The sequence below is a fragment of the Equus caballus genome, chromosome 19 (genome assembly GCF_041296265.1).
Source record: "Equus caballus isolate H_3958 breed thoroughbred chromosome 19, TB-T2T, whole genome shotgun sequence".
Classification (NCBI taxonomy): Eukaryota; Metazoa; Chordata; class Mammalia; order Perissodactyla; family Equidae; genus Equus; species Equus caballus.
This window is the reverse complement of record NC_091702.1, coordinates 6,685,996-6,711,121: the sequence shown is the minus strand read 5'-3', so window position 1 is coordinate 6,711,121 and position 25,126 is coordinate 6,685,996. Positions and strand designations below refer to the sequence as shown.

The 25,126-nt window shown below is 41.3% G+C and overlaps 2 protein-coding genes across 8 annotated transcripts in view; one reads left to right on the top strand and one right to left on the bottom strand.

The window, feature by feature from the left end:
- LOC138919063 (ral guanine nucleotide dissociation stimulator-like) overlaps positions 1-22,956 on the bottom strand; it is a 45,225-nt gene extending 22,269 nt beyond the window's left edge. For 3 of the 7 annotated variants that reach the window (XM_070243080.1, XM_070243077.1, XM_070243075.1), the window contains exon 1: positions 22,714-22,956. The gene's annotated coding sequence lies outside the window, so the exon portion shown is untranslated. Of the gene's footprint in view, positions 1-373; positions 446-2,238; positions 2,362-21,653; positions 21,810-22,713 lie in introns of those variants that run through there. The other 4 variants (XM_070243078.1, XM_070243082.1, XM_070243081.1 and 1 more) reach the window with 4 other exon arrangements.
- LOC138919023 (collagen alpha-1(I) chain-like) lies at positions 16,513-24,570 on the top strand. The gene is made up of 6 exons (XM_070242934.1): positions 16,513-16,598; positions 20,983-21,529; positions 21,588-22,351; positions 22,410-22,575; positions 22,673-23,861; positions 23,936-24,570. The coding sequence occupies exons 1-6, from the start codon at positions 16,513-16,515 to the stop codon at positions 24,568-24,570; spliced, it is 3,387 nt and encodes a 1,128-aa protein (XP_070099035.1).
- The last annotated feature ends 556 nt before the right edge of the window (positions 24,571-25,126 follow it).

The following is a 25,126-nucleotide window of genomic DNA, read 5'->3' as shown; positions in this document are numbered from 1 at the left end:
GGAATTAATTATATTTAGATTAAATATTTTAGCAAATATACTTCATGATGTATCATATCAGAAACACCATAAGTAGCTGCTTTTTCATTTTCTTTCAACATCATGTACAAGTTTGTGACAAGGCAAAAATTTTTTTCAGCTTTATTGAGATACAATTGCTAAGGTACATCTTAAAAGGTCTCATCCCCAGAAAAAAAATTGTAACTACATGAAAATGTGCTTTTACTATCATTTTTAACTAGTGTCTTGTCTTTGAGGAAAGATAATGAAAATGGGCTTCTTTCTTCCCCACATTCAGTAATTCTGTAACATTAGGCTATGTGATAGTCACAAATAAAGGCTTAAAAAAGTATTAAATTTTTGCAATTCCTACCTCACTCATGGACTTCATCATGCTTGTTTCATGAGCTTTAACATTTGTGTGACTCAAATATTTCACCAATATCTGAAAGTCAATATACAGCTATTAGCAATAATTTTATCAACAAGCTTTGCTCATGGTATTGGTGTTTTATTCTAATTTGAAATGAAGGTAACCTAAAGATTTCACAGTTATTAGTCAAGAATATGCTCGATCAGCAATAGCAGTGTGAAAATCAATAAACAGAAACCTCACTGAAAATAGAGTTGAGAGGCCAGAAAGGAGAGCTCTCACATGTATTAACCATTGCAGAGCCCAACAGGAAGAAGACTTCCTCTTCCTGCCCAGTAATAGCCAAGGAGAGACTGTCACAACACAGCCAATGAAAAGCCGCCACGCTTTGATCTCCCAGTCTCCTCCAATGGGCTTTTTGCTTACAATAGCTCTCCCAACTTTCTTTGCCCCTCTATAAGAGGGTTTCTCCTCCCCTTGTTGCTCAGGACTTGCATGTGGCTTGCCATAGTTGCAGACTCCAAATTGCAGTTCTTTGCTGATCCCAGGTGAAGCCATTTTGGCTGGAGAAATAATTGGCTGTCTGTTTCTTTAAGGTCAAGACCAGAAACAATGTTGAAGTCACCATGTAATAGAGCCTTCTAAATACTGACACTGAAATCAAATTGTAAATTAAAGCTCTTGTTTAGTTTATCCCTAACATGTGAATGCGTATACAAATGCAAAAATGAACAGTTTCTTATAGAAAAATGAAATCCAAAATAAAAGTCTCTCTATATCTTGAATCTAACTTACAATTCCCACTGTGTCATTCTATATCGGTCAAATGTTGCCAAAATAATATTGTGAAACAAACTACCCCAAAATTCTGGATCCTGAAATGGGAATCATTCATTTTCATCTGTGCGTTTGTACGTAAGTTTATTTAGGGTGGGCTCATCTGGGCTTAGCTCCAAGCTGGAGATTGCCAGTTTCTTTCATCTGTCTCCCATCCTCTATGTATCAGCAGGCCAGCAGAGGCATCTTCTTCTTCTTCTTCTTTTTTTTTTTTTTTGAGGAAGATTAGCCCTGAGCTAACATCTACCGCCAAACCTCCTCTTTTTGCTAGGAAGATTGGCCCTGAACTAACACCTTTGCCCATCTTCCTCTACTTTATATGTGGGATGCCTGCCACAGCATGATTTGATAAGTGTGTGTAGGTCCACACCCAGGATCTGAACAGGCAAACCGTGGGCCTCTGAAGAGGAGCATGCGAAGTTAACTGCTACGCCACTGGATGGGCCCCAGAGACATCTTACTGTGGCAATACAAGAACCACATGAAGGAAAGTCCAACTGTGCAAGTCCATTTTAAGCCTCAATTTGCACAATGTCTGCTAGCATCCTTTGAATCAGGGAACCACATGCCCCAGTCCAAAGACAAAGGTTAGAGAAATAACCTCTGCCTCTAAAGGGAGAAAATGCAGGGTTATGTGACCAACTGCCTGGATACAGAAAGGAAAGAAGCATTTGTTCCAATTACTCAATTTAGTACACTTCCGATGTATTGTCCACTCTGGACTCATCAAATGTAAGAAGTATTTCCTGAACTTTCTATAAGCTTTCATGCTTTGGGCATTTAATTTCACTTGCCAATGACTTTTCCTAAATTTGTACTCTTTCCCTCTGTATCTGTCTCTCCCTCTTTCTTAGCCTATGAAAACAACATGAAGTGTATATTCTCAGTGAGTTATTTTTCAAAACATCTAAATTTTTTTGTCTGTGACAGAGAGCAAAGAGAACAGAAAAAATGTGAAAGTCGGTGAGATATTTCGGGGGTAACCTAAACTAACGAAGAGGAAGAGTACACAAAACAACCTTGGTTACCTGTCCCCCTTAGCGAACAAGTGTGAGGAATGTGCCCGTGCAGGCTTTCCTATTGACCGGGTCCCGGCTTCCTTTGCACATGTAGCGCTGTACAGATATCTGCGCTCATGCTCTCCATCAATACTGTGAATACAAAGTACACTGTAATTACAATGCAATCCACTGCCGGGAACTGCTGAGAGGCTAATTAAGTAATTTCTACAAATTACTTTTAGATGCTTCAAGGAAAGTAGTTTATGGATGTCAATTATAGTATCGAAGTATTTGCTGCTAGTTATTGTCTGAAAAAGATGACTACTCCCATCTTTGTTTAATGTGTTGAATATTGTCCTTAGTTATATAACATGTTGACAATTTTCCCTATTTTCCTTCCTAGAGAAGTAAATAAAGTTTTGTTCAAATTAACTGTGAACATAGAATTTTTCAAACAAATAAATGGAAAATTACCTTAATAGAAATTAATAAAAATAATTAAATAGAAAACAAATCACACGTGATTCTATAGCATCAGAATAATTGTAAAATATCAAAATACTTTATTGAGATGTTAAGGAAACTTCGAGCAGAACTTTGTGTGTCATTAATCATGAAAGACTCTGTTCTTCAAAAGTCGAAGTAATTTTTATTATAATCTTGCTAAGAGAATTCTTTCTGTAAAAACATTTCAACGATGCAATAAATAGACAAAGAATAAATCTATAGAGCTATGCACAGCTAGATACGTGGATAATCCACAGCTTCCTGGATGTGGGAGTAGTTCTGCAACTTCATCATTCAGCATTAAAAAAGGAGTATTTTTTAAATATATTTTACAAAACAAAGATATGTGTATGCATCATTTAAAGCGATTAGAAATCTACCAATCTTTTGATTATAGTGGGGGATTCTGTAAACATTTCATAATACTGTAATGAAACGGAAAATGAAAATGACTATGAAAAGTAAGCCAGACGAATTATCACAAAAGGAGGAAAGTCCGCACTATTTCTAAAATAACATTACCCCTTTTCATTTAGAAAATAGTAGGGAATGTCTTCATTTAAACAATTAGTAACTTTGAATTTGGGCACGTTTAAAGAAAATTTCCAAGTATCTCAATATTAAGGAATATAATGTATGCAGAATATTCATGTGTGAATTGTGAACAGAAAAAAATCAGCATATATAAAAAGGACATTTTGTCCTAGACTTATAGTCTCTTTTATTGTATGATATTTATATATTTCTGCTTGTATTTTTCTATTGGCACTTCTGCCTACACTTATTTAGACTTACTTTTAACAGTTTCAAGCTGAATATACCTACACTTATAAGTATGATAAAAATGATGTGATAATGTTTCTCATACACTTTAATGCAAAAAGCTTAATTATATTTCACATTATATCTTAAATATATTGACAGGCCAAAAATACCAAAAAAATGTGTTTTCATGACATATTTTGCATCTCATATCTTAAAACATTTTAACTTACATGGATGAATATGAATAAACATCAATTGAAATATTAATTTTATGTACCAAATTCAACTAATTATCACTCTCAGAAGAAGGCGATCTTTCTTTTGCTTTCTTTTTATTGAGGAAGATTCACTCTGAGTTAACATCTGTGCCAATCTTCCTGTATTTTGCGTGTGGTTTGCTGCCACCGCATGGCTGCTGATGAGTGGTGTAGGTCTGTGCCCGGGAATAGAACCCAGGCCACTGAAGCGGAGTGTGCCAAACTCAACCTCCAGGCGGTGGGGCCAGCCCCTAACACTTTTTTAAGATTGTAAAAATTGTAAGGGAAAACAAACTTTAGAATACACATACACACACACACACATATTCACAAAATAGTTCATTTAATAAACATTTACTAATTATTAATTAATAAATGAATGGAATAGTTAATAGATTAAAAATTCTCAGAGTTCTCGAATTATAGCCATTTAAATCAGCATAGCCATAGATGTATTTGGAAAAATTAGCTATACCGTTTTTATGATTATACAAATTTAATTAGCACAACTTGCTCATTAAAAAGGTTATCCATAGCATCAGACTTCAGATGCCCCTAAATTGCTATTGTTATTGGCAAATGAAATTAATAACATAATATAGGGCAAATAAGAAACCTAGATGTTGTTTCTCTCACTGAATTTAATAGACACTGGCAAGTGACCCTAACCTCCTGGCAAATCCCTTACCCTCTCTGCACCTCAGTTCCCGCCACTGTAAAATGAGTGGCTGCGCTGAATGAACACCACATTCACTTCGTTCTCTGAGATTTCCTGCACCTCTGAAAAAGACTTCTGAATAGTAGGATGTAAAAACTCTGATGACCTGCTAAACCTTACATTTCTATTTTGTAATATGTTCATTTCCTAAAAATTTGAAACTTTATTTGTACATTTCCATTATGTTTATTTATGGACTTTTCACTAACGGAATTTTGAGCATATATATCTTCCTAGAGCTTAAAACATTTCTCTCAACTTCACCTTCATCTGACTCACTTTTGCAAATAATTAAATGTCTCAAGGTGTCAAAACTAATTTGTTCACAGTAAGATGTAGCTTGGTTGTTCAGGGTTCTGAAAAGGGAAAGGCTAAAAGGGTTGGCAAATGGATTGCACTGTGAAAAAGGAAGAAACTATGCCCTTAAATTGTATATCTTTAAAACTTTCTTGAAAAAAATAGATCACCTCATTTGTACTTTCCTATGCTGTGTTATAGCTACGAGAATACACAAGTTGTAAGAGCGCTATCCTAGGAAAATAACATGTACTCTTTTTATGTTTTCTGTTACAGTTTTGATCCTTTAGCTTATAGTTGATTAAAAACAAAGTAAGAGAGAATATTTTAACTAAGAATTTGCTCCATTAAATTTCTTAGTCTTGGAATTACACAATTGTCATTATATTAAATGCTGAGAAGTAAATAATATATAGTATATGCAAAAACAAAAGCAAACAACACTTATAGACATACCTGAATGTGGATATAGGTCCCTAACCATTAAAAAAAAATCACTGGCTTTGGCTTACAAGAGGTGAAGTAAGTAAATCTTGAAAATTGGAAACTAATTCCACTTTACTTTTCTGAAGTTTTCATATCTTAAATCCATGTTTCTAAAATCTATTTCACATGTATTAATTAACTGAAGTTCAGTGTTTATTTTATTTCTTAGCTATACATAATATCACTTTCTTATTTTATTTATATACTAAAATAGTACATTTTTGCTCCAGATTATTGAATGAATTGGACTTTATTAAACCAATTTAATTCTGATGTTTCCTTCTAATCATATTAATATGGACATCCTATTGCTTTTCACTAGTCAAAGTAGAATATCATTACTTTGATCCTTAGACTCAATACACCTATATACAATTAATCTTATGAAGACAGAATTTTTAAGGAGTACTATTTACTTTTTTTTTCTGCTTTATCTCTCCAAACCCCCCCGTACATAGTTGTATATCTTAGTGGTAGGTCCTTCTAGTTGTGGGATGTGGGACGCCGCCTCAAAGTGGCCTGACGAGTGGAGCCATGTCCGCACCCAGGATCCGAACCCTGGGCCGCTGCAGCGGAGCGCACAAACTTAACCACTCGGCGACGGAGCTGGCCCAGTATGATTTACTTTTGACCGATCTGAGCGTAGAAGTTTGGTACATTAGAGTCAGAGGTTTCTATCCCTTTCAAGTTTCAAAACATAGGATCCCAACACTCAGAGCTACATTAATATTACAAATAGATTGATGATAATAAATTAAGCTACACAATGAGAAGTAGGATTCTAAATATGTCTACTTATTGAGTATTTTAAACAAGCCAGGCACTGTGTTAATTATGTTATAGATATAATTTTTAATTCTCACAAGCCTTCAAGTTAGGTATTTTTCTTCTCTTCATTTTTCAGTGAAAGTAATTAATTCACCCAAAATCACACAACTGAAGGTTGACCCAGTATTAGAAGTCATGATTTCTCCAACTCCAAGGCATTTTTTGACTTCTTGATTCTACACACTAATACGTGACAACTATAAATAAAAGAATCGTGTCTCCTGCTTTGCTCAAGTGAGCCCGTCTTTCCTCCTGTTGTCTTAGAAAAATAAATATAGAGCTTTCTTCATTATCGGAAAAATCCTGGCTTGGATGAAAATTATATGGTGTCCCTAAATATAGAAATTATATAAGGGATTTTTACTTTAATATCTAATCAACAAGGCATTTGGGAAAATCATTAATTAGCTCAGTATAATCTGTATTCCAGTAAAGTCTAGCTCCTTTTCTGCGGTTCCTCAGCTGCTGTTTTCTCATTACGACTGTGCAAAGTGCCAGTCTGTTGTGTCAGGAAACTTATTACTGAAATTGTGATTGTTTATTACGTTGTTCAGTGCATAGTTCTTTAAGCGGCAAATTGTCCATTGATTTCTGAAGAAGGCTTTGCCAATTCCAGTCTGCCTGTTCTTGGAATTGAAGAGTCGGGGTAAAATTTAGTTCTGTTTAATCAAGCAACGAGTTCTATGGTTGAGCCTATATGGGTTTTTGTTTGTTTGGATTCTCTATGTAGAGACACCCGGGTCAAAGTTCAACATGTTGGCAGGGTAGGAGGTGTATTTTAAATTTTTCCTGGCAATGTCAGTTGAAAAATGGATCTCTCCTCTAGTAGTGCCATAAGATCCTGAAAAACGCCACTAACCCTCACCTGGCCACAGCAGTTAGGGAGCAATTCTGATTAATGACGTGGTCACCTGCTTAGAGCAGGTTATTACACATAAACATCCGTTTCTCGAAGAAGCATCGTGGACCTCTGGCCTTCAATAAAATTTGTAACTCCACATTTCTTTTTAAACTACTTAAGATCTACAATTTCTCTAACTAATGGAAAAAGCAGAATGTAGAGTATGAAGAATAGGTTGTGAGTCATATAGATGCAATTGTTAATCCATGTCCTGCCACTTATTAGGGTGTGACCTCAGATAAATCTCTGAAACACCTTCAGCCTCCAGGTTCTTATCATCATATAAAGATCTGAGTGCATAATACCCTATGCTGTCCAAGGAAGAGGTGATTTATAGCTCAGACAAAGCGTTTATCTCAGGGCCTGGAGCCTAGTACTCGCTCAGTAAAATAGAGCTACTATGGTATGATTGTTACATTGCACACTCAGTTTTAAGCATCAAGTTTGCAACTACCCAGAGACACAAAATTGTGAAAATCACAACGTAACTTCCACAGTCTCGATAGATGGACTGTAATGCAGAGTGAAAATACAAACTCAACTATTTTAATTGTAGATGTGAGAACATTTTATAACATTTGAATTCATCATTAGTATTTATTATCTTCTACTGGTTTCCATACAAAACTATTTTCCTCATTTTCTTAAAAATAGACTCAAATAAATTTTAGGTAAATTAATGCCTTAAACAAAAATCAAGGTATCTGCCTTCTAGTTCCTAGACTGACAATGTGTTCTTTGGGGAAAAAATATAAAATTGATTAATTCTTATTCATAAGAAGGAAATGTGTAAAATAATCTGTCCACAACGATAAAGATAAGATTTCTGTTAACTCTTGGAGGAGATGGATTCATGGCTGCTGAGTTTAATACCTTATGGGGAAAATATCTGTTAATATTCAGCAACTCTTAGGAATACGCGTTTGTTCCCTAAAATGAAATAAATATGATGGAATATTTACAACAGATAAAAATCAATAACATTTCACCCATGTTATTTCAGAACTAATATGACTCTATGGAAGATCTTCATTCCATAATTTCTTATGTTATAGAAACTTTTTAAAGACTCCTTCACTATATTTTTTTCTCAGTGGTATATTATTTCATGGTGAATACCGTTCTAATAATAGTAGTTAAAATTTATGATCCCCATATCAATAATATGATTATGTTTCCAAAGACACAGAGTTTCTTACATGTTTGACAAATAAGTTTTAAAATTTTACTTAATAATTTTGATCTGAGTAAATCATTTTGAGACTTAATACTCATTTTGTAATCTTCACCGTGTCCATGGTGACTTCACAACAGTCCAAGCCCTTTTTATAAATGCAGTTAAGCTTGTAGCCTTAGCAGATCAAGTACAAATACTTCCACTCTGTTCTCTTAACTTTTAACCCACTATTTTTCAACTCCAACTTAAAATTCTCATTTTTCCCTCCTATTTTTTCCAGATAAAAGTGGCCTTCTATATCTAATAGAACAAAGGTTTATCTCAGTTCAGGGAAAATAGTTATTCTAATTGCAAGTGCCGTAGAATATGTTTTCTGTAAAAGATGAGATTTTGCTAAATACACTCACAAATTAGTTCATCATACTTTTTTGGTCTCTCTAATTTATACCAGGTAGTTCACCTTCTGATTGCTTGCTAATATTCAGGGACACTGAGCATTAATAAGAAACCATATCCTTTAATTTGCATGAAAACATAGATTCCTATAGAAAGAACAGGAACCTGATTTACATTGCTATTCAGGAAGTTTTGGAAATTATCACGTGTGAAGATGTGTTGAAGAGTTAGGCGTGCACTAAAAGAAAAACCTAAACATTACTGTGGGACTTTGCCTTTCCAGCCTCAAACCTTGAACTCCATATCATTGTTTGTGTTCTCTGATGAAGCAAGAATGTGTTTGAAATCAAGAACCACTTTCCTGAGGGCAGCAGAGCTACTTCAGGACCCATGACCGCCTGTGCAAGTAGATTATTAGAAGAGGAAGAAATTCAGATAGACAAAGAGAAATATCAGAGAGCATTGGTTAAGAGACAATTAGCAGCAGCATCAGCAGCAATCCATGAAGAGAAAAATAATAGTAATGTAAAAGAGTAGTATGAGTCCCCTCCACGTTCCTCCATAAAGATCCTTGTTTTCTGAGAGTAATAGAAATGATACTATGGTGGAAGATATTGGATTTGCATGGTAAAGAAACAAGACTACTTCTTTGGGAAAATGTCTGTGTGTACCCTCTGCCCATTTTTGATCAGTTTGTTTATTTGTCATTGAGTGGTATGAGTTCTTTGTATATTTTGGAAATCAACCCCTTGATTTGCAAATATATTCTCCTGGTTTGTGGGCTGTCTTTTCATTTTGTTCATGGTTTCTTTTGCTTGCAGAAGGTTTTTAGTCTGACATAGTCCCATTTGTTTATTTTCTCTTGTATTTCCCAGGCCTGAGTAGACACGGTATTCAAAAAGATGCTGCTAAGACTGATGTCAAACAGTGTACTGCCTATATTTTCTTCTAGGAGTTTTATGGTTTCAGATCTTACATTGAAGTCTTTAATCCATTTTGAGTTAATTTTTGTGTATGGTGTAAGATAATGGTCTACTTTCATTCTTTTGCATGTGACTGTCCAGTTTTCCCAACACCATTTATTGAAGAGACTTTCCTTTCTCTATTGTATGTTCTCAGCTCCTTTGTCAAAGATTAGCTGCCCATAGATGTGTGGTTTTATTTCTGGGCTTTCACATCTATTCTATTGATCTATGTGTCTGTTTTTTTGCCAGCACCATGCTGTTTTGATTACTATAGCTTTGCAGTATTCTTTGAAGTCAGGGATTGTGATGCCTCCACTTTTGTTCCTTTTTCTCAGTATTGCTTTGGCTATTTGGGGTCTTTTATTGTTCCATATAAATTTTAGGATTCTTTGTTCTATTTCTGTGAAGAATGTCATTGGGATTCTGACTGTGATTGCATTGAATCTGTAGATTGCTTTCACTAATATGGACTTTTTTTTTTGGAGTAAGATTAGCTCTGGGCTAATGTCTGCTGCCAATCCTCCTCTTTTTGCTGAGGAAGACCAGCCCTGAGCTAAGATCCGTGCCCACCTTCCTCGACTTTATATGTGAGATGCCTAACACAGTATGGCCAAGTAGTGCCATGTCCATACCCGGGATCCCAACCGGCAAACCCTGGGCCGCCAAAGCAGAACATGTGCACTTAACCACTGCACCCCCTGGCCAGCCCCTGAGCATTGAAACTATGTGTATTCTTCCAATCCATAACATTGAATATCTTTCCATTTCTTTATTTCTGCTCCAAAGGATATGAACAGACATTTTTCCAAAGAAGATATCCAGATGACCAACAGACACATGAAAAAATGTTGAACATCACTAATTATTGGGGAAATGAAAATCAAAACTATGAGATATCACCTTACGCTGATCAGAACGGCTATAATTACCAGGACAAAATGTAAAAAATCTTGGAGAGGATGCGGAGCAAAAGGAATACTCATACACTCCTGGTCGGAATGCAAACTGGTGTAGCCACTATGGAAAACAGTATGAAGAATTCTCAAAAAGTTAAAAATAGAATACCAAACAACCTACCTATCCCGCTACAGGATGTTTATCCAAAGAACTTGAAGTCAACAATTCAAAGAGGTTTATAAATCCCTATGTTCACTGCAGCATTATTCACAATAGCCAAGACATGGAAGCAAGCCAGACAGAGAAAAACCAATACTGCATGATTTCACTCGCATGTGGAAGACAAACAAACATATGGACAAAGAGAACACATCAGTGGTTACCAGAGGAGAAGGGTTGGAGGGCTGGAAAAAACGGGTAAACAGGCACATATGTATAGTGACAGATAAAAACTAGACTATTAGTGGTGAGCATGATGCAGTCTATACAGAAACTGATAAGCAATAATGTACCATGAAATTACACAATGTTATAACCCCCACTATGACCTCAATAAAATAATTGAAAAGAAACAAGAGTGCTGATGTTCAGAGAAGTGTCTTTATGTGTATCTACTCACCAGCAAGTGAAGTATTCCTTCACTTCCAAGTTTTAATTCTAACTTAATTTAAAGTACTAACAATTTCTATTAGCAAACAAAGGGTTCTTCCATTTATTAAATTCTGAATATGTGCTATGAATTCTTTGGTGAATTTATGGCTAAATTTTTATTTTTATCGTTATACCAATCTAAAGGCAATTAAAATTGCTATCACTCCCTCAGAGGAGGAACTAACTCTTTTCTTGTGTCACACAATCCTTGAGATGTAGAGCCAGGATTAATTGTTGCGGATGAGATACTAAAGCACAGGTTTCCACGATCCCATGGAAGAAATATTCCCGTGATATTCCTTTTGTTGTTAAAAAAAACTATATCAAATGTAAAAATGTAAATAGGCTTACATAATTTAAATATCATATTAAAATGTACAATTTGTCTCTAAATAGAAAATATTTTTCTGGGGCAATTTAAACCAGAAAAGGAGAAGAGGAGGAAATAAAGGCAATGGTGAAAGATAGCTCCCACCGGCTTTTAACATTCATTTTTATTAATTTAATCCTGAATGTGTACATAGGGTATTCTAGATAAGAGACAGATTTCTCATGAAATGCCTCCCAGTAAGTAATATGTCTGTTGGTGCCCGTTGCCCTAGTCCTTACCCCTAGAGCAGCCTGATGAGAGCCAGGTCAGTTGTCCTAATGAGTGGCTGGACACTTCATAGGCAAGATATGGGGGAAAATGACACACTTCTGCTTATAAAGGGGAAGGGGGCAGTTGTTCCCTCCTGAAATATAATGGGCCTGAATCCTAACTGAACCCTTTGGCATGTAAATAATCTCTCTGGGAGTCAGACAGCCTCATGGTTTTGGCTTTTACCAACTAGAGGTGTCTCTAACCCTTGGGTCTTATTTCTCCTTGAAACGACAGTCCCTAGGGAGATGTCTTAGTGGTCCACCCTGACTAACTTAGGTGCCCATCTTAGATTGTAACCATTTGGCTTTGGGAGATAAGAGAACTTTTAAACAAATGGATATGGATTTAATCCTTATAGTACATGGATGTTTCTTAGAGAAGTGAAAGCAAATGTTCTCCCATTTTACAGCGCGTGTTTCTGTGGCTCAGGAGACTAGGCCTTTTACAGGAGCACAGAGAATTTGCCAGCAGCAGCAGAACTGTTTTTGGAAATGAACAAGTGGCAAAGTGTTGAGAAGGGAAAAGATCTTTTGAAAACCTGTGGTAAAGCATTGTTGGCTATATGATTTGGGGAAACTTTATAACTGGCACGACATTCTCCTCTACTCTTAACAATTGTTGGAAAATTTTCTCTTGTAAACTAAGCAAGATCAGGCTTAGGTTAATTTACTCAGGTGGAGAAGCATGCTTTCTCTTGTTCACTGTACGATGTGTGAGGAAGTAGAGCAGCCCTCTCCTCTTTTCGCCTTAGTGGGCCAATGAAAATGCCCCAGTGCATCCCCAGTTTACGAGTACTCAAGGCTACTAATTCTCAGTCTGGCAAACATTCATCACATATCTAAAATGCATGAAGTGTGTGAGGTTCCAATTTTTGAAGGTATCTGAATAATTAAAGTTTCATTATTCCAAAGGTCATATAGTGAAATGTGTTGATAGGTTAACAGATTACTTAGGAATAAAGTGCCAAAGGCACTGTCACGATGTTCTCTTCTGAAGGCCATGCCCACAGCCAGCTCTCTGCCACAACACCGTCTAAATCGCTATACTGGGATGGGTTTAGGTACCTACCACATCATAGGTCAAGAGTGCTAACCACTGACTCGTGGATCTGAAACTTCTTATTACAAAGCTAATGCATTGTACAGATTGCATCATGCCGCATGGGTCTAAGAAAAAGCACAGTGCTTATTGTTTTGCTCAAGATTTTGTGGAAAATTGTAATGCTGGATTTTGTCCAAACTTTAATTCTTTGTGAATCTTCTTTCCGTAAAATTGTCCACTTTGTAAAATGAATCTAGAATCTGAAATACAGGGCCTTAATATCATTGTCTTTGAACTTCCTTTTCTCAGCATTATCCTTGGAATTAGAGAAAAAAATGATTATTTTATTGACAACCTCTAATAAAGCTTCTTTTATTGCCCCTTTTTTTTCTGCGCAAAAAACTGCCTGCATTTTATCTGCCCCAGCACTATAAAGTATTCTGCAGGATCATTTCTCATTCTTCATAAACCGGCAGCATGCCCCAAATCAACAGTGACTGGAGTTGCTTGTCTCTAGGTCAGTTTGCTCAAACAGTTAGAACTTGTTTGTCATAAATCAGTTGAGTCCACACGCAGAGATTGATATTAATGCTTTGTTAAGAGATTTTCAGTATGGTTATTTTATACATTGCTGGTTTTGTTTGCAAAATTTAACCAGTGAAAATTGCTCCTCAAGACTCAGAAGCAGGCAACGCCACAAAGTTTACTGTCCTAAGTGGAAGTAATTGCACTCAAATTGACCCAACCTGGAATAGGAAAACATTTAGTTACAGTAATGTTCCTTTCCCTTCTCCTCCCACATGATGATCAAGGCCTTGATGCTTACCACGTCAGAAATATTAAGGAAAGGCCTGTGATCTTTTCTATTGGCGTCATCCATTTTCCTTGTGCCAAGCTCAGAGCTTAGTCATGCAGATATTTGTCATATCTTCCAAGGTCAACTCACATTGTGTTCTGTCTCCAGGTCTCATGCAGCCTGTAAGAGATTTTCCATTTCTCATGGTCCTTGTTTGAACTTCTCAGTGACATTCCACACTGGCATCTCTACATTGGTTTGTTCCGAGGGCTTACGTATTCATTTTGTAGAGAAGTGTCCCCTCAGCTTGAGCACAATATTAAGAAAATATTGTGAAAGTTTCTCACAATATTTTCTTAATATTTCAACACGCGTAATGGTAAAAATACAACATTCAAAATGGTTTAAATCCAGATACAGTAGTGTTTACAAGGTAAAATAAAGCCATATATGATAATATTGGAGAAGACAAATGTCATAAAATCAATGGTCTGACATTCCTGGTTAAAATACTTTAAAAAGGGGGGGAAATTATACAAAAGGTAAACAAATAAAAGAAACTAATAAAGAACAGGAATCAATGGAATAGAAAATAGAAAAACAATGAAGAAAATTAATAAAATGAAAAACTGATTATTTAAAAATATCAATAAGAGGGATGAACTTCTAATTAGGCTAATACAAATAACAGCAAAGGCAAAAATTAATAGTATGGAGAATGGAGGGGGGAACTTCCATAGTTATTAAGACATTAAAAAGATAATAAAGAGACGGTATTAAATTTTATGCCAGAAAATTTGACTACTTGGATGAAATATGCAAACTATTTGAAAGATACAAATGACCCATGAAGAAATAGAAAATCTGAATATCTCTATATGCATGAAAAATAATAAAACATTTTTTGTTGAGTAAGCAACTTCCCACAAAGAAACTTCTAACGTCTGAAGAAAGACAAATATAATTCTTAAACAGACTCAGAAAATAAACTTGCCTTGTTAGAAACGTTAAGAAGTTCTTCAGAAAGAAGGAAAATGCTGTGAGTCAGAAAATGGGTCTTTCAATAGACGAACGGATGGAAAAACTGCGGTACATGCACACACTGGGATATTTTCATAGAAAAAAATAAATGAGCTATCAAGCCACAAAAAAAACCATGGAGGAACTTTAAATTTATATTTCCCAGGGTAAGCAGTCGGACTGAAAAGTCTACATATTATATCACTCCACTTAAATGGCATTTTGGAAAAGGCAAAACTACAGAGACATTAAAAAGATCCGTGGTTGCCAGTGGTTTTGGGGAGAGGGGAGGAGGGATGAATATGTGGAAAACAAGGACTTTTAGGGCAGAAAAATTACTCTGCACACTATTGTAATCGTGGATACACAATATTATGCATTTGTCAAAATCCATACAACCGTACAGCACAAAGCATGAATCCTAACAAAATTAATTTTAGTTGCTGATAAAGTGTCAATATTGGTTGTTCTTCACTTGTCACAAATGCACCATACTGAAAGAAAATGTTAATCACACGGGAAACTGTGAGTTTGGGAAGGAAGTACACAGGGACTCTCTGCACCATCCACTCTCATTTTAAATCTTTACAAAAGTAACTGACCAAGTTAATATGGAAGAAAAGAACTGTCTTGACCTCCTTTACGCAATATCAGGTCAAATCAGTCGTTGATAAACTTTGTTTTAGCCTGGTTAAAACAGAGTAGTACAGCTTGAAAAAATTGTGTGTTATTACAGGAACGCAAGGTTTGTTTAATATATGAAAATTAATGCACTTCACTATATTAAAATAATACATAAGAAAAGACATGATCATTTTAATAGAGGCAAAGAAACCATGTGAAAAAACTTTTAAAAATTCATGGAAAACCTCTCAGCAAACTAAGAATAGAAAGACAAATGCTCAGTGTTGAAAAAATAAAAATAATGATTTCTACCTAAAATCTTAAACAATGCAAGTATATACTTGTCACCATTCCTTTTCAACTTTGACCAGATATCAGTGTAAAAAGATGAGAAAGAAGAAACGGAACATAAAATTCGAAAGGAACAAGTCGAACTCTATTTTCTAGAGATGATGTGATCATCTATGTAGATAATTCAAAGGAACCCAAAAAAAATGAATACTAGAAACAATAAGTAATTTTATTAAGTAGCAAGACACAAAGTTAATACACAAAAGTCAAATTTACTGCTATACCTCTCAATGGGCAGGTACAAAATAAAATAAAAAGTAACATCATTTACAAAAGCATAAAATTAAAATTCTAGGAGTAATTTAATTGGCAATTTATAAGATGTGTCCACTGGAAGTTAAAAGTAAAAGACTCAGAGAAATTAAAGATAGAGTAAAGAAATAAATATACAATTCTATCAACTGGAATGCTTGACATAAAGATGGCAATTCTTCCCTGAGTTCATCTATAGATTAAATGTAAGCCTAATTGAAATGGAAATTCTAGCAGGATTTTTAAAATATATAAGAAACTGAATCTAAAACATATTTGCTAAGTCAGAGGTCCTAGAATATACAAAATGATTTGATTAAAGGAAAATACTTGAGGACATATATTTCCCGTGTTTAATATTTACTATTAAGCTATATGGAACAAAACAGTGTGCTGCTGGCATATGGATTCGTGGATAAAGGAGTTGAACAAGCTAGAAAGTCTGGAAATACATCCCCTCTTACGTGATAAATTGGCATTCTACAAAGATACTAAGATTTGTATGATAAAATGAAAATGACTGTTAATATCAAATATCTGGCAGTTTTTATAATGTTAAACAAACACCAGATGACCCCACAATCCCACTCTAGGTATTTAACCTAGTGAAATGAAAACCTACGTCCACACAAAATCTGTTCGCAAATGTTTATACCAGTGTTTTCTCACAGTTGCCCCAAACTGGAAACAACCCAAATGTCCTTCAACCAGTAAGTAGATAAAGAAACGATGGTGCAGTCGTACCATTGGATACCATGCAACATTAAGAAGGAACCAACTGTTAATGCTCACAAATACTTGGATGAATCTCAAAGGTAATAAGCAAAGTGAAAGAAGCCAGACTCAGAAAGCTGCACACCATGTGAATCCGTTTATGTGGAAACAGAGAAGGCAAAACTACAGGATGGAGAAGAGACTAACTTCAGGGTTAGAGATGGGGAAGGCATTTGACTATAAAGAGCAGCTCAGTGATATTCTGGAAGACGACAAACTGTTCTGTATCTTGAGTGTGGTGGTAGTTTACACAATCATATGCATTTGTCAATTCTCACAGGGCTGTGCCTCTCAAGAGAGTGAATTTCACTTTAGGTAAATTACAGATAATTTTTTACAAGCAAAGAATAATGCACATTTCTGCCTATTTTCTTTCTTGGTGTGTCTTCTTTGCACCTTCCTCCCCAGTTTCTGTTGTCAAGAGAAGGCAAAGGTAATATATACGATTGTAACCTGTGGTGTCTTGCCATGAGAAAACATGTCATAGACAAACTGGAACTAGGGAGCATTAAGGTTCTTTCCAAAATGATGGGCAGGGTTTAGGTCAAACAAGATTTAGCAATGAAGAGATCCATTACTGCCTCTAGGCCTGAAAGAACAAAGGAGGGAGCAGTCTCCGGACTTGGAGAGAAAGTCATCTGGTGAGGGCTGCCTGGGGCCCTCAGTCCAGGGAAGCACCCTATCTGCAGTGCCCAGCCCAGGGACCAGAGGGAATAAATATCCTGAGGGCCCTCTTCTTCCTGCAGGTGGCTGACGCTTGCAAAACTTAACCAGAAACTGTGAAGCAAGAGTTCCCACCAGTGCAGTCCAAGCAGGTCAGCCTCACTGGGCACAGAGCCAGGCAGAAAATGGGGACATATATCTGGATGGGCAAATGGAGGCCATCCAGCAAAACCATAGCATTTCCAATAAGGAACTGAAGGAATAGAATCCATATTATTGAAAAAAAAAAAAAAAAGCTGAAACACCTAATGTTAGTTATCCCATCTTTTGTAGCTCCTAAGAAGCTCCTGTTATTTCAGGATTACATATTCACACTAGCCTTTGTATTACTAGGAAATCGTGTGTAACGATGCATACTACAACATTATTTTTCAAATAAAAGTGAAATTTTGTAAATATATACTAAAATGATCAAATATAGATAAATTATCTAACTTTTTTTTTGCTGAAAGCTATTCAAGGAAATTCCTTGTACTTTTTACAAAACAGACTATTCTTTTAGATATTTTTTCAGACATAAATTTGTATCTAACAATAGATATTGGGTTTCGCATTGTCTTTTCTCTGTTTAGTCTGTCACTTTTTATCCTATATCCAGAAACTCTGAACATCTCATCAAATCCCATAGCTTCAACCGTAATCTGTGAGTGTGTAACGAACACACCTTCCCCACTCGCCTTCACCTCCTTCCATTCTCCAGTCATAATGTCCTTCATTGGATGACATTTCCACCTAATGTACTGAAGTCACATTCTCATCAAAACAGTTCAATACAAAGCTCATCACACCCTCTTCTCCATGAAGAGACATTCTTTTTCCTTCATCCCATGAAGAGACAACCTTCTTTCTAGCTTCTCTTTTCATTAATATTCCATAAATAGGGCATGGGGTATTTATCTATGGTACCTTTTCAGAAAGATTGTTGTGAAGAATAAAAAGATAAAGAATGTGAAATATTCTGCTAAAACGTTAAATAAAAATGTTTTGAGATTTTATATTCCATATTTTCAATGTATAATAAAGATTGGCGTGGATTAGGAAAACTAGATTTATTTTTCAGACACACTCAGTGTCTTCAGTGATCTATTTTTACGTTATTCATGTTTAAGACGTTTCAGAATTTAAATTTCCAACATTTGGCGTTTACTTGAAAACATATGTACTGTCTATAGTAATTTGCTCACTAATAGGTTGGGTACCTTTTTATACATATGTCACATTTCTAAAATTTATTTGGCCACTTCCTATATTAGAGGCTTGCTAAATTTATCTCAACATTTTTAATAAGCACATGCTTATTTGCAGAATATCAGCATCCATATAAATTGCTTACAAAATATGGCTCTGTAAGTATTTTATATTAAAACATAAATATAGGTGATACCTTTGTTAATGATTCAAATAATATCCAGTGATATTATAAATTTGATATTTTCACATTTAATTGATTTTTTTTACATTTTAAGATTACGTGCTGTAAAAATGTCACATTCTATTTATTCAAGTGACTTTTGATTTCTCCATCTTGATTCAATGACAGATGCTGTCAATGTTTTCTACATTTGGTCACTAAAAAATATGTTTTGTTTGAATTACCAATGCTTCTACTTTTAACGTGACTATCCTAATTTAGCAGCTAGCAGAATAGTTTCCACATTTTCAATTTATTGTGCCCAGTGCACTAGATTCATTTATGAATACCTTTGTTAATGTCAGCTCCAGCTGAAAATTCTCAGAGGCTCAGTATAGTTTTAAGATTAAAATTGAAGCTCCTTCCATTAGTTCTTTTTTTATGGCTGAAAATATCTTCTTTTTTTTCATTTTCCATTCTTTTAATTTCAACTTGTATCTTTTTTTATTGTGGTAACACTGTTTTATAAAATTATATACATTTCAGGTGTACATCACTGTCTTCTGATTTCTGTGTAGATCGCATCATGCTCATCACCCAAAGACTAATTACAATCCATCACCACACACATGTGCAAATCACTACTTTCACCTCCTCCCTGTCCCCCTGCCCTCTGCTGACCACCAATCCAATCTCTGTCTCTATGCGTTTGTTGGTTTTTTATTTTGTTTTGTTTTCCCAGTAATCTTACTGAGATCACAATGGTTTATAACATTGTGTAATTTAGGGTGTACAATATTATTTATCAATTTCTGAATACACTTCATCGTGCTCATTCTCAGCGGTCTAATTTTTATCCATCGCCATACATATGTACCCCTCTGTCCCTTTCGCCCACCCAGCAACCTCCTTCCCCTCTGGTAACCACTAATCTGTTCTCTTTATCCACGTGTTTGTTATCTTCCACATATGAGTCAAATTATTCAGTATTTGTCTTTCTCTGTCTGGCTTATTCCACTTAACATCATACCCTCAAGGTCCATCCCTGTTGTTGGAAATGGGACAATTTTGCCTTTTTTATGGCTGCATAGTATACTATTGTGTGTGTGTATATATATATATATATATATATATATATATATATATATATATATATACACTACATCCTCTTCATCCATTCATCTGTAGAAGGGCACTTGGGTTGCTTCCACATCTTGGCTACTGTTAACAAACTTGCAATGAACATAGGGGTTCATAAATCTCTTTGGATCACTGACTTCAGATTCTTTGGATAAATACCCCGTAGTGGGATAGCTGGATGGTATTGTATTTCTATTTTTAATTTTTTTAGAAATCTTCATACAGTTTTCCATAGTGGCTGCACCAGTTTACATTCCCACCAGCAGTGTAGGAGAATTCCCTTTTCTCCACAACCTCTTCAACATTTGTTGTTTTTTGTCTTGGTAACTATAGGCATTCTGACTGATGTAAGGTGATGTCTCATAGTTTTGATTTGCATTTCCCTAGTAATTAGAGATGTTGAACATTGTTTCACGTGTCTGTGGGCCATCTGTATATCTTCTCGTATTTTCAACCTAAATGTCCATTCTGGCTTTTTCTGCCCCTTCTGTCTAATAATAAGAAGGAGGAGGAGGAGGAGGAGGGGGAGGAGGGGGAGGGGAGGGGGAGGGGGAGGGTAGGGGAGGGGGAGGGGAGGAAAAGAAGAAAGAGCGTCAGTTCACTTGAACTGCACATTGATCACCAAGTGCATTATTTCATGGCCTCAGCTTTGTGGTTTTTTGAATTGCTGTTTCTTCGAATACGTACTTCCACACTTTCTATACCTATGAAAACCCATTTTATACTACAAGGTCAAATGATACCATGTCCCCTAATAAATTCAATTTTCCTTCTTCGAAAAACCGGGATCATTTTCTACTGTGCATCTCATCATATAAAACCAACTCTGGAAGAGCCTACATAACAGCTTATTGCTTAATAAAGCTTAAATTCCTTCAATGAAAAGTCTTTTCTATTTACATATTAAGACAAACCTAAATAAACCCACACGTAGCTATTTAACACACCTTGATTTGATTTGACGATACATCACCATCTAGACTATCATTTAAATGTGTATTTGTTAGGATCCTACACTCTCATATTGCTTCTTCTTGAAAAATACTGCTCTTTCAGATGACTGAGCTACACAGTGATGGTAATGACTCATACATTCTCCTGAAAGTCTTAATCACGGAATCATCTTGATTCTCAATGCTTTTCACATTCAGCTTTAAATGAAATTTAAGAATTACACCTTTCTTTTTTGTAAGAATCCGTTTTATTTTTAGTCCACTCCGCCAGAGTGGGAAAGAGTGGCAGCCCGCCGCGCTGCTCAGCCCTGGGGGCCCTTCCTCCACTCAGACGGCCGACCGCCAGAGTGGGTCAAAGTGGCAACCCGCCGTGCAGCTCAGCCCTGGGGGCCCCAACCTGACTCAGGTGGCAGACCGCCAGAGTGGGTCGAAGTGTCAGCCCGCCTTGCTGCTCAGCCCTGGGGTCCCTCACCCCACTCAGGCGCCCGACCGACAGAGTGTGTCAAAGTGGCAGCACGACACGCTGCTCAGTCCTGGGGGCCCCAGCCCCACTCAGGCGGCCGACCGACAGAGTGGGTCAAAGTGGCAGCCCGCCGCGCTGCTCAGCCCTGGGGGCCCCACCCCCACTCAGGCGACAGACCGCCAGAGTGGGAAAAAGGGGCAGCCCGCTGCGCTTCTCAGCCCTGGAGTACCCCCCCCCACCACCACCACTCAGGCGACCGACCGCCAGATGGGTCAAAGTGTCAGCCCGCCCTGCTGCTCAGCCCTGGGGACCCCACCCCCACTCAGGCGGCCGACGCCCAGAGTGGGAAAAAGTCGAAGCCCACTGCGCTGCTCAGCCCTGTCGGCCACCCCTGACTCAGGCGGGCGACCGCCAGAGTGGGTCAAAGTGGCAGCCCGCCTTGCTGTCCAGCCCTGGGGTCACTCACCCCACTCAGGCGCCCGACCGCCAGTGTGTGTCAAAGTGGCAGCACGCCACGCTGCTCAGTCCTGGGGGCCCCAGCCCCACTCAGGCGGCCGACCGCCAGAGTGGGTCAAAGTGGCAGCCCGGCGCAGCTCAGCCCTTGGGGCCGCACCCTGACTCTGACGGCAGATCGCCTGAGTGGGTCAAAGTGGCAGCCCGCCTCGCTGCTCAGCCCTGGGAGAACTCCCCACCCACTCAGGCAACGGACGGCCAGAGTGGGTCAAAGAGGAAGTCCGCCGCGCTGCTCAGCCCGGGCGGCCCTACCCCGACTCAGGCGGCCGACCGCCAGAGTGGGTCAAAGTGGCAGCCCGCCGCGCTGCTCAGCCCTGGGTGCCCTTCCACCACTCAGAGGGCCGACCGCCAGAGTGGTTCAAAGTGTCAGCCCGCCACGCTGCTCAGTCCTGGGGGCCCCAGCCCCACTCAGGCGGCCGACAGCCAGAGTGTGTCAAAGTGGCAACCCGGCGCAGCTCAGCCGTGGGGGCCGCACCCTGACTCAGACGGCAGACCGCCTGAGTGGGTCAACGTGGCAGCCCTCCGAGGTGCTGAGCATGGGCGGGCCCCGCTCCACTCAGGAGGCCAACAGCCAGACTGGCTGAAAGTGGCAGCCCGCCGCGCTGCTCAGCCCGGGCGGGCCCCCCTCTACTCAGGCGGACGACCGCCAGAGTAGGTCAAAGTGGGAGTCCGCCACGCTTGTCAGCCCTGGCGGCCATCCCCCACTCAGGCAGCCCACAACCTGTGTGGGTCAAACTGGCAGCCCGCCGCGCTGCTCAGCCCTGGGGTCCCTCAGCCCACTCAGGCGGCAGACAGCCAGAGTGGGTCAAAGTGGCAGCCCGCCGCGCTGCTCAGTCCTGGCGCTCCCACCCCCACTCAGGCGGCCGACCGCCAGAGTGGGTCAAAGTGGCAGCCCTCCGAGGTGCTGAGCATGGGCGGGCCCCCCACCCCCCGACTCAGGAGGCCGACAGCCACACCGGTTCAAAGTCGTAGCCCACCGCGCTGCTCAGCCCTGGGGGCCTCACACCACTCACCGGGCCGACCGACAGAGTGGGTCAACGTGGCAGCCCGCCGCCGTGCTCAGCCCTGGGGTCCCTCACCCCACTCAGTTGCCCGACCGCCAGAGAATGTCCAAGTGGCAGCACGCCACGCTGCTCAGTCCTGGGGGCCCCAGCCCCACTCAGGCGGCCGACCGCCAGAGTGGGTCAAAGTGTCAGCCTCCCACACTGCTCACTCCTGGAGGCCCCAGCCCCACTCAGGCGGCCGAGAGCCAGAGTGTGTCAAAGTGGCAACCTGGCGCAGCTCAGCCCTGGGGGCCCCACCCTGACTCAGGCGGCAGACCGCCTGAGTGGGTCAAAGTGGCAGCCCGCCTCGCTGCTCAGCCCTGCAGGCCACGCCCCCAATCAGGCGACCGACCGCCAGATTGGTTCAAAGTGGCAGCCCGCCGCGCTGCTCAGCCCTGGGGGCCCTCCCCAAGCACTCAGACGGCCGACCGCCAGAGTGGGTGAAGAGTGGCAGCCCGCGGCGCAGCTCTGCACTGTGTGCCCCACGCCGACTCAGGCGGCCGACCACCGGAGTGGGTCAAAGTGGAATTCCGCCGCGCTGCTCAGCCCTGGGGGCCCTTTCCCCACTCAGGCGGCCGACCACCAGAGTGGGTCAAAGTGGCAGCCCGCCGCGCTGCTCAGCCCTGGGGGCCCCACCCCTACTCAGGCGACAGACCGCCAGAGTGGGAAAAAGTGGCAGCCCGCCGCGCTGCTCAGCCCTGGAGGCCCCCCCCGCCCCCCGCCACTCAGGCGACCGACCGCCAGAGTGGGTCTAAGTGGCAGCCCGCCGCGCAGTTCAGCCCTGGGAGCCCCACCCCAACTCAGGCGGCCCACCGCCAGAGTGGGAAAAAGTCGAAGCCCACCGCGCTGCTCAGCCCTGTCGGCCACCCCCGACTCAGGCGGGCGACCGCCAGAGTGGGTCAAAGTGGCAACACGCTGCACTGCTCAGCCCTGGGGGCCCTTTCCCCACCCAGGCGGCCGACCACCAGAGTGGGTCAAAGTGGCAGCCCGCCGCGCAGCTCAGCCCTGGGAGCCCCACCCCAACTCAGGCGGCCCACCGCCAGAGTGGGAAAAAGTCGAAGCCCACTGCGCTGCTCAGCCCTGTCGGCCACCCCCGACTCAGGCGGGCGACCGCCAGAGTGAGTCATAGTGGCAGCCCGCCGCGCTGCTCAGCCCTGGGGGCCCTCCCTCCACTCAGGTGGCTGACCACCAGTGTGGGTCAAAGTGGCAGCCCGCCACGCTGCTCAGCCCTGGCGGCCACACCCCACTCAGGTGGCCGACCGCCAGTGTGGGTCAAAGTGGCAGCACGCCGCGCTGCTCAGCCCTGGCAGCCCCAGCCCACTCAGGCGGGGGACCACCAGGCTGGGTCAAAGTGGCAGCCCGCCGCGCTGCTCAGCCCTGGGGGTCTCGCCACCCACTCAGGCGACGGACGGCCAGAGTGGGTCAAAGTGGCAGCCCGCCGCGCTGCTCAGCCCTGGGGGCCCTCCCCAAGCACTCAGACGGCCGACCGCCAGAGTGGGTGAAAGTGGCAGCCCGCGGCGCAGCTCTGCACTGTGTGCCCCATGCCGACTCAGGCGCCGGACAGCCAGAGTGGGTCAAAGTGGCAGCCCGCCGCGCTGCTCAGCCCTGGGGGCCCTCAGCCCACTCAGGCGGCAGACAGCCAGAGTGGGTCAAAGTGGCAACCCGCCGCGCAGCTCAGCCCTGGCGGCCACCCCCACACTCAGGGGGCCCACCGCCAGAGTGGGTCAAAGTGGCAGCCCGCCGCGCTGCTCAGTCCTGGCGCTCCCACCCCCACTCAGGCGGCCGACCGCCAGAGTGGGTCAAAGTGGCAGCCCTCCGAGGTGCTGAGCATGGGTGGGCCCCCCACCCCCCGACTCAGGAGGCCGACAGCCACACCGGTTCAAAGTCGTAGCCCACCGCGCTGCTCAGCCCTGGGGGCCTCACACCACTCAGTTGCCCGACCGCCAGAGAATGTCCAAGTGGCAGCACGCCACGCTGCTCAGTCCTGGGGGCCCCAGCCCCACTCAGGCGGCCGACCGCCAGAGTGGGTCAAAGTGTCAGCCCCCCACACTGCTCAGTCCTGGGGGCCCCAGCCCCACTCAGGCGGCCGAGAGCCAGAGTGGGTCAAAGTGGCAACTCGCACTGCAGCTCAGCCCTGGGGGCCCCACTACGACTCAGGCGGCAGACTGCCAGAGTGGGTCAAAGTGGCAGCCCTCCGCGCTGATCAGCCCTGGCAGCCCTACCCCACTCAGGCGGCCGACCACCAGGCTGGGTCAAAGTGGCAGCCCGCCACGCTGCTCAGCCCTGGGTGACCTCCCCACCCACTCAGGCAACGGACGGCCAGAGTGGGTCAAAGTGGAAGTCCGCCGCGCTGCTCAGCCCGGGCGGCCCTACCCCGACTCAG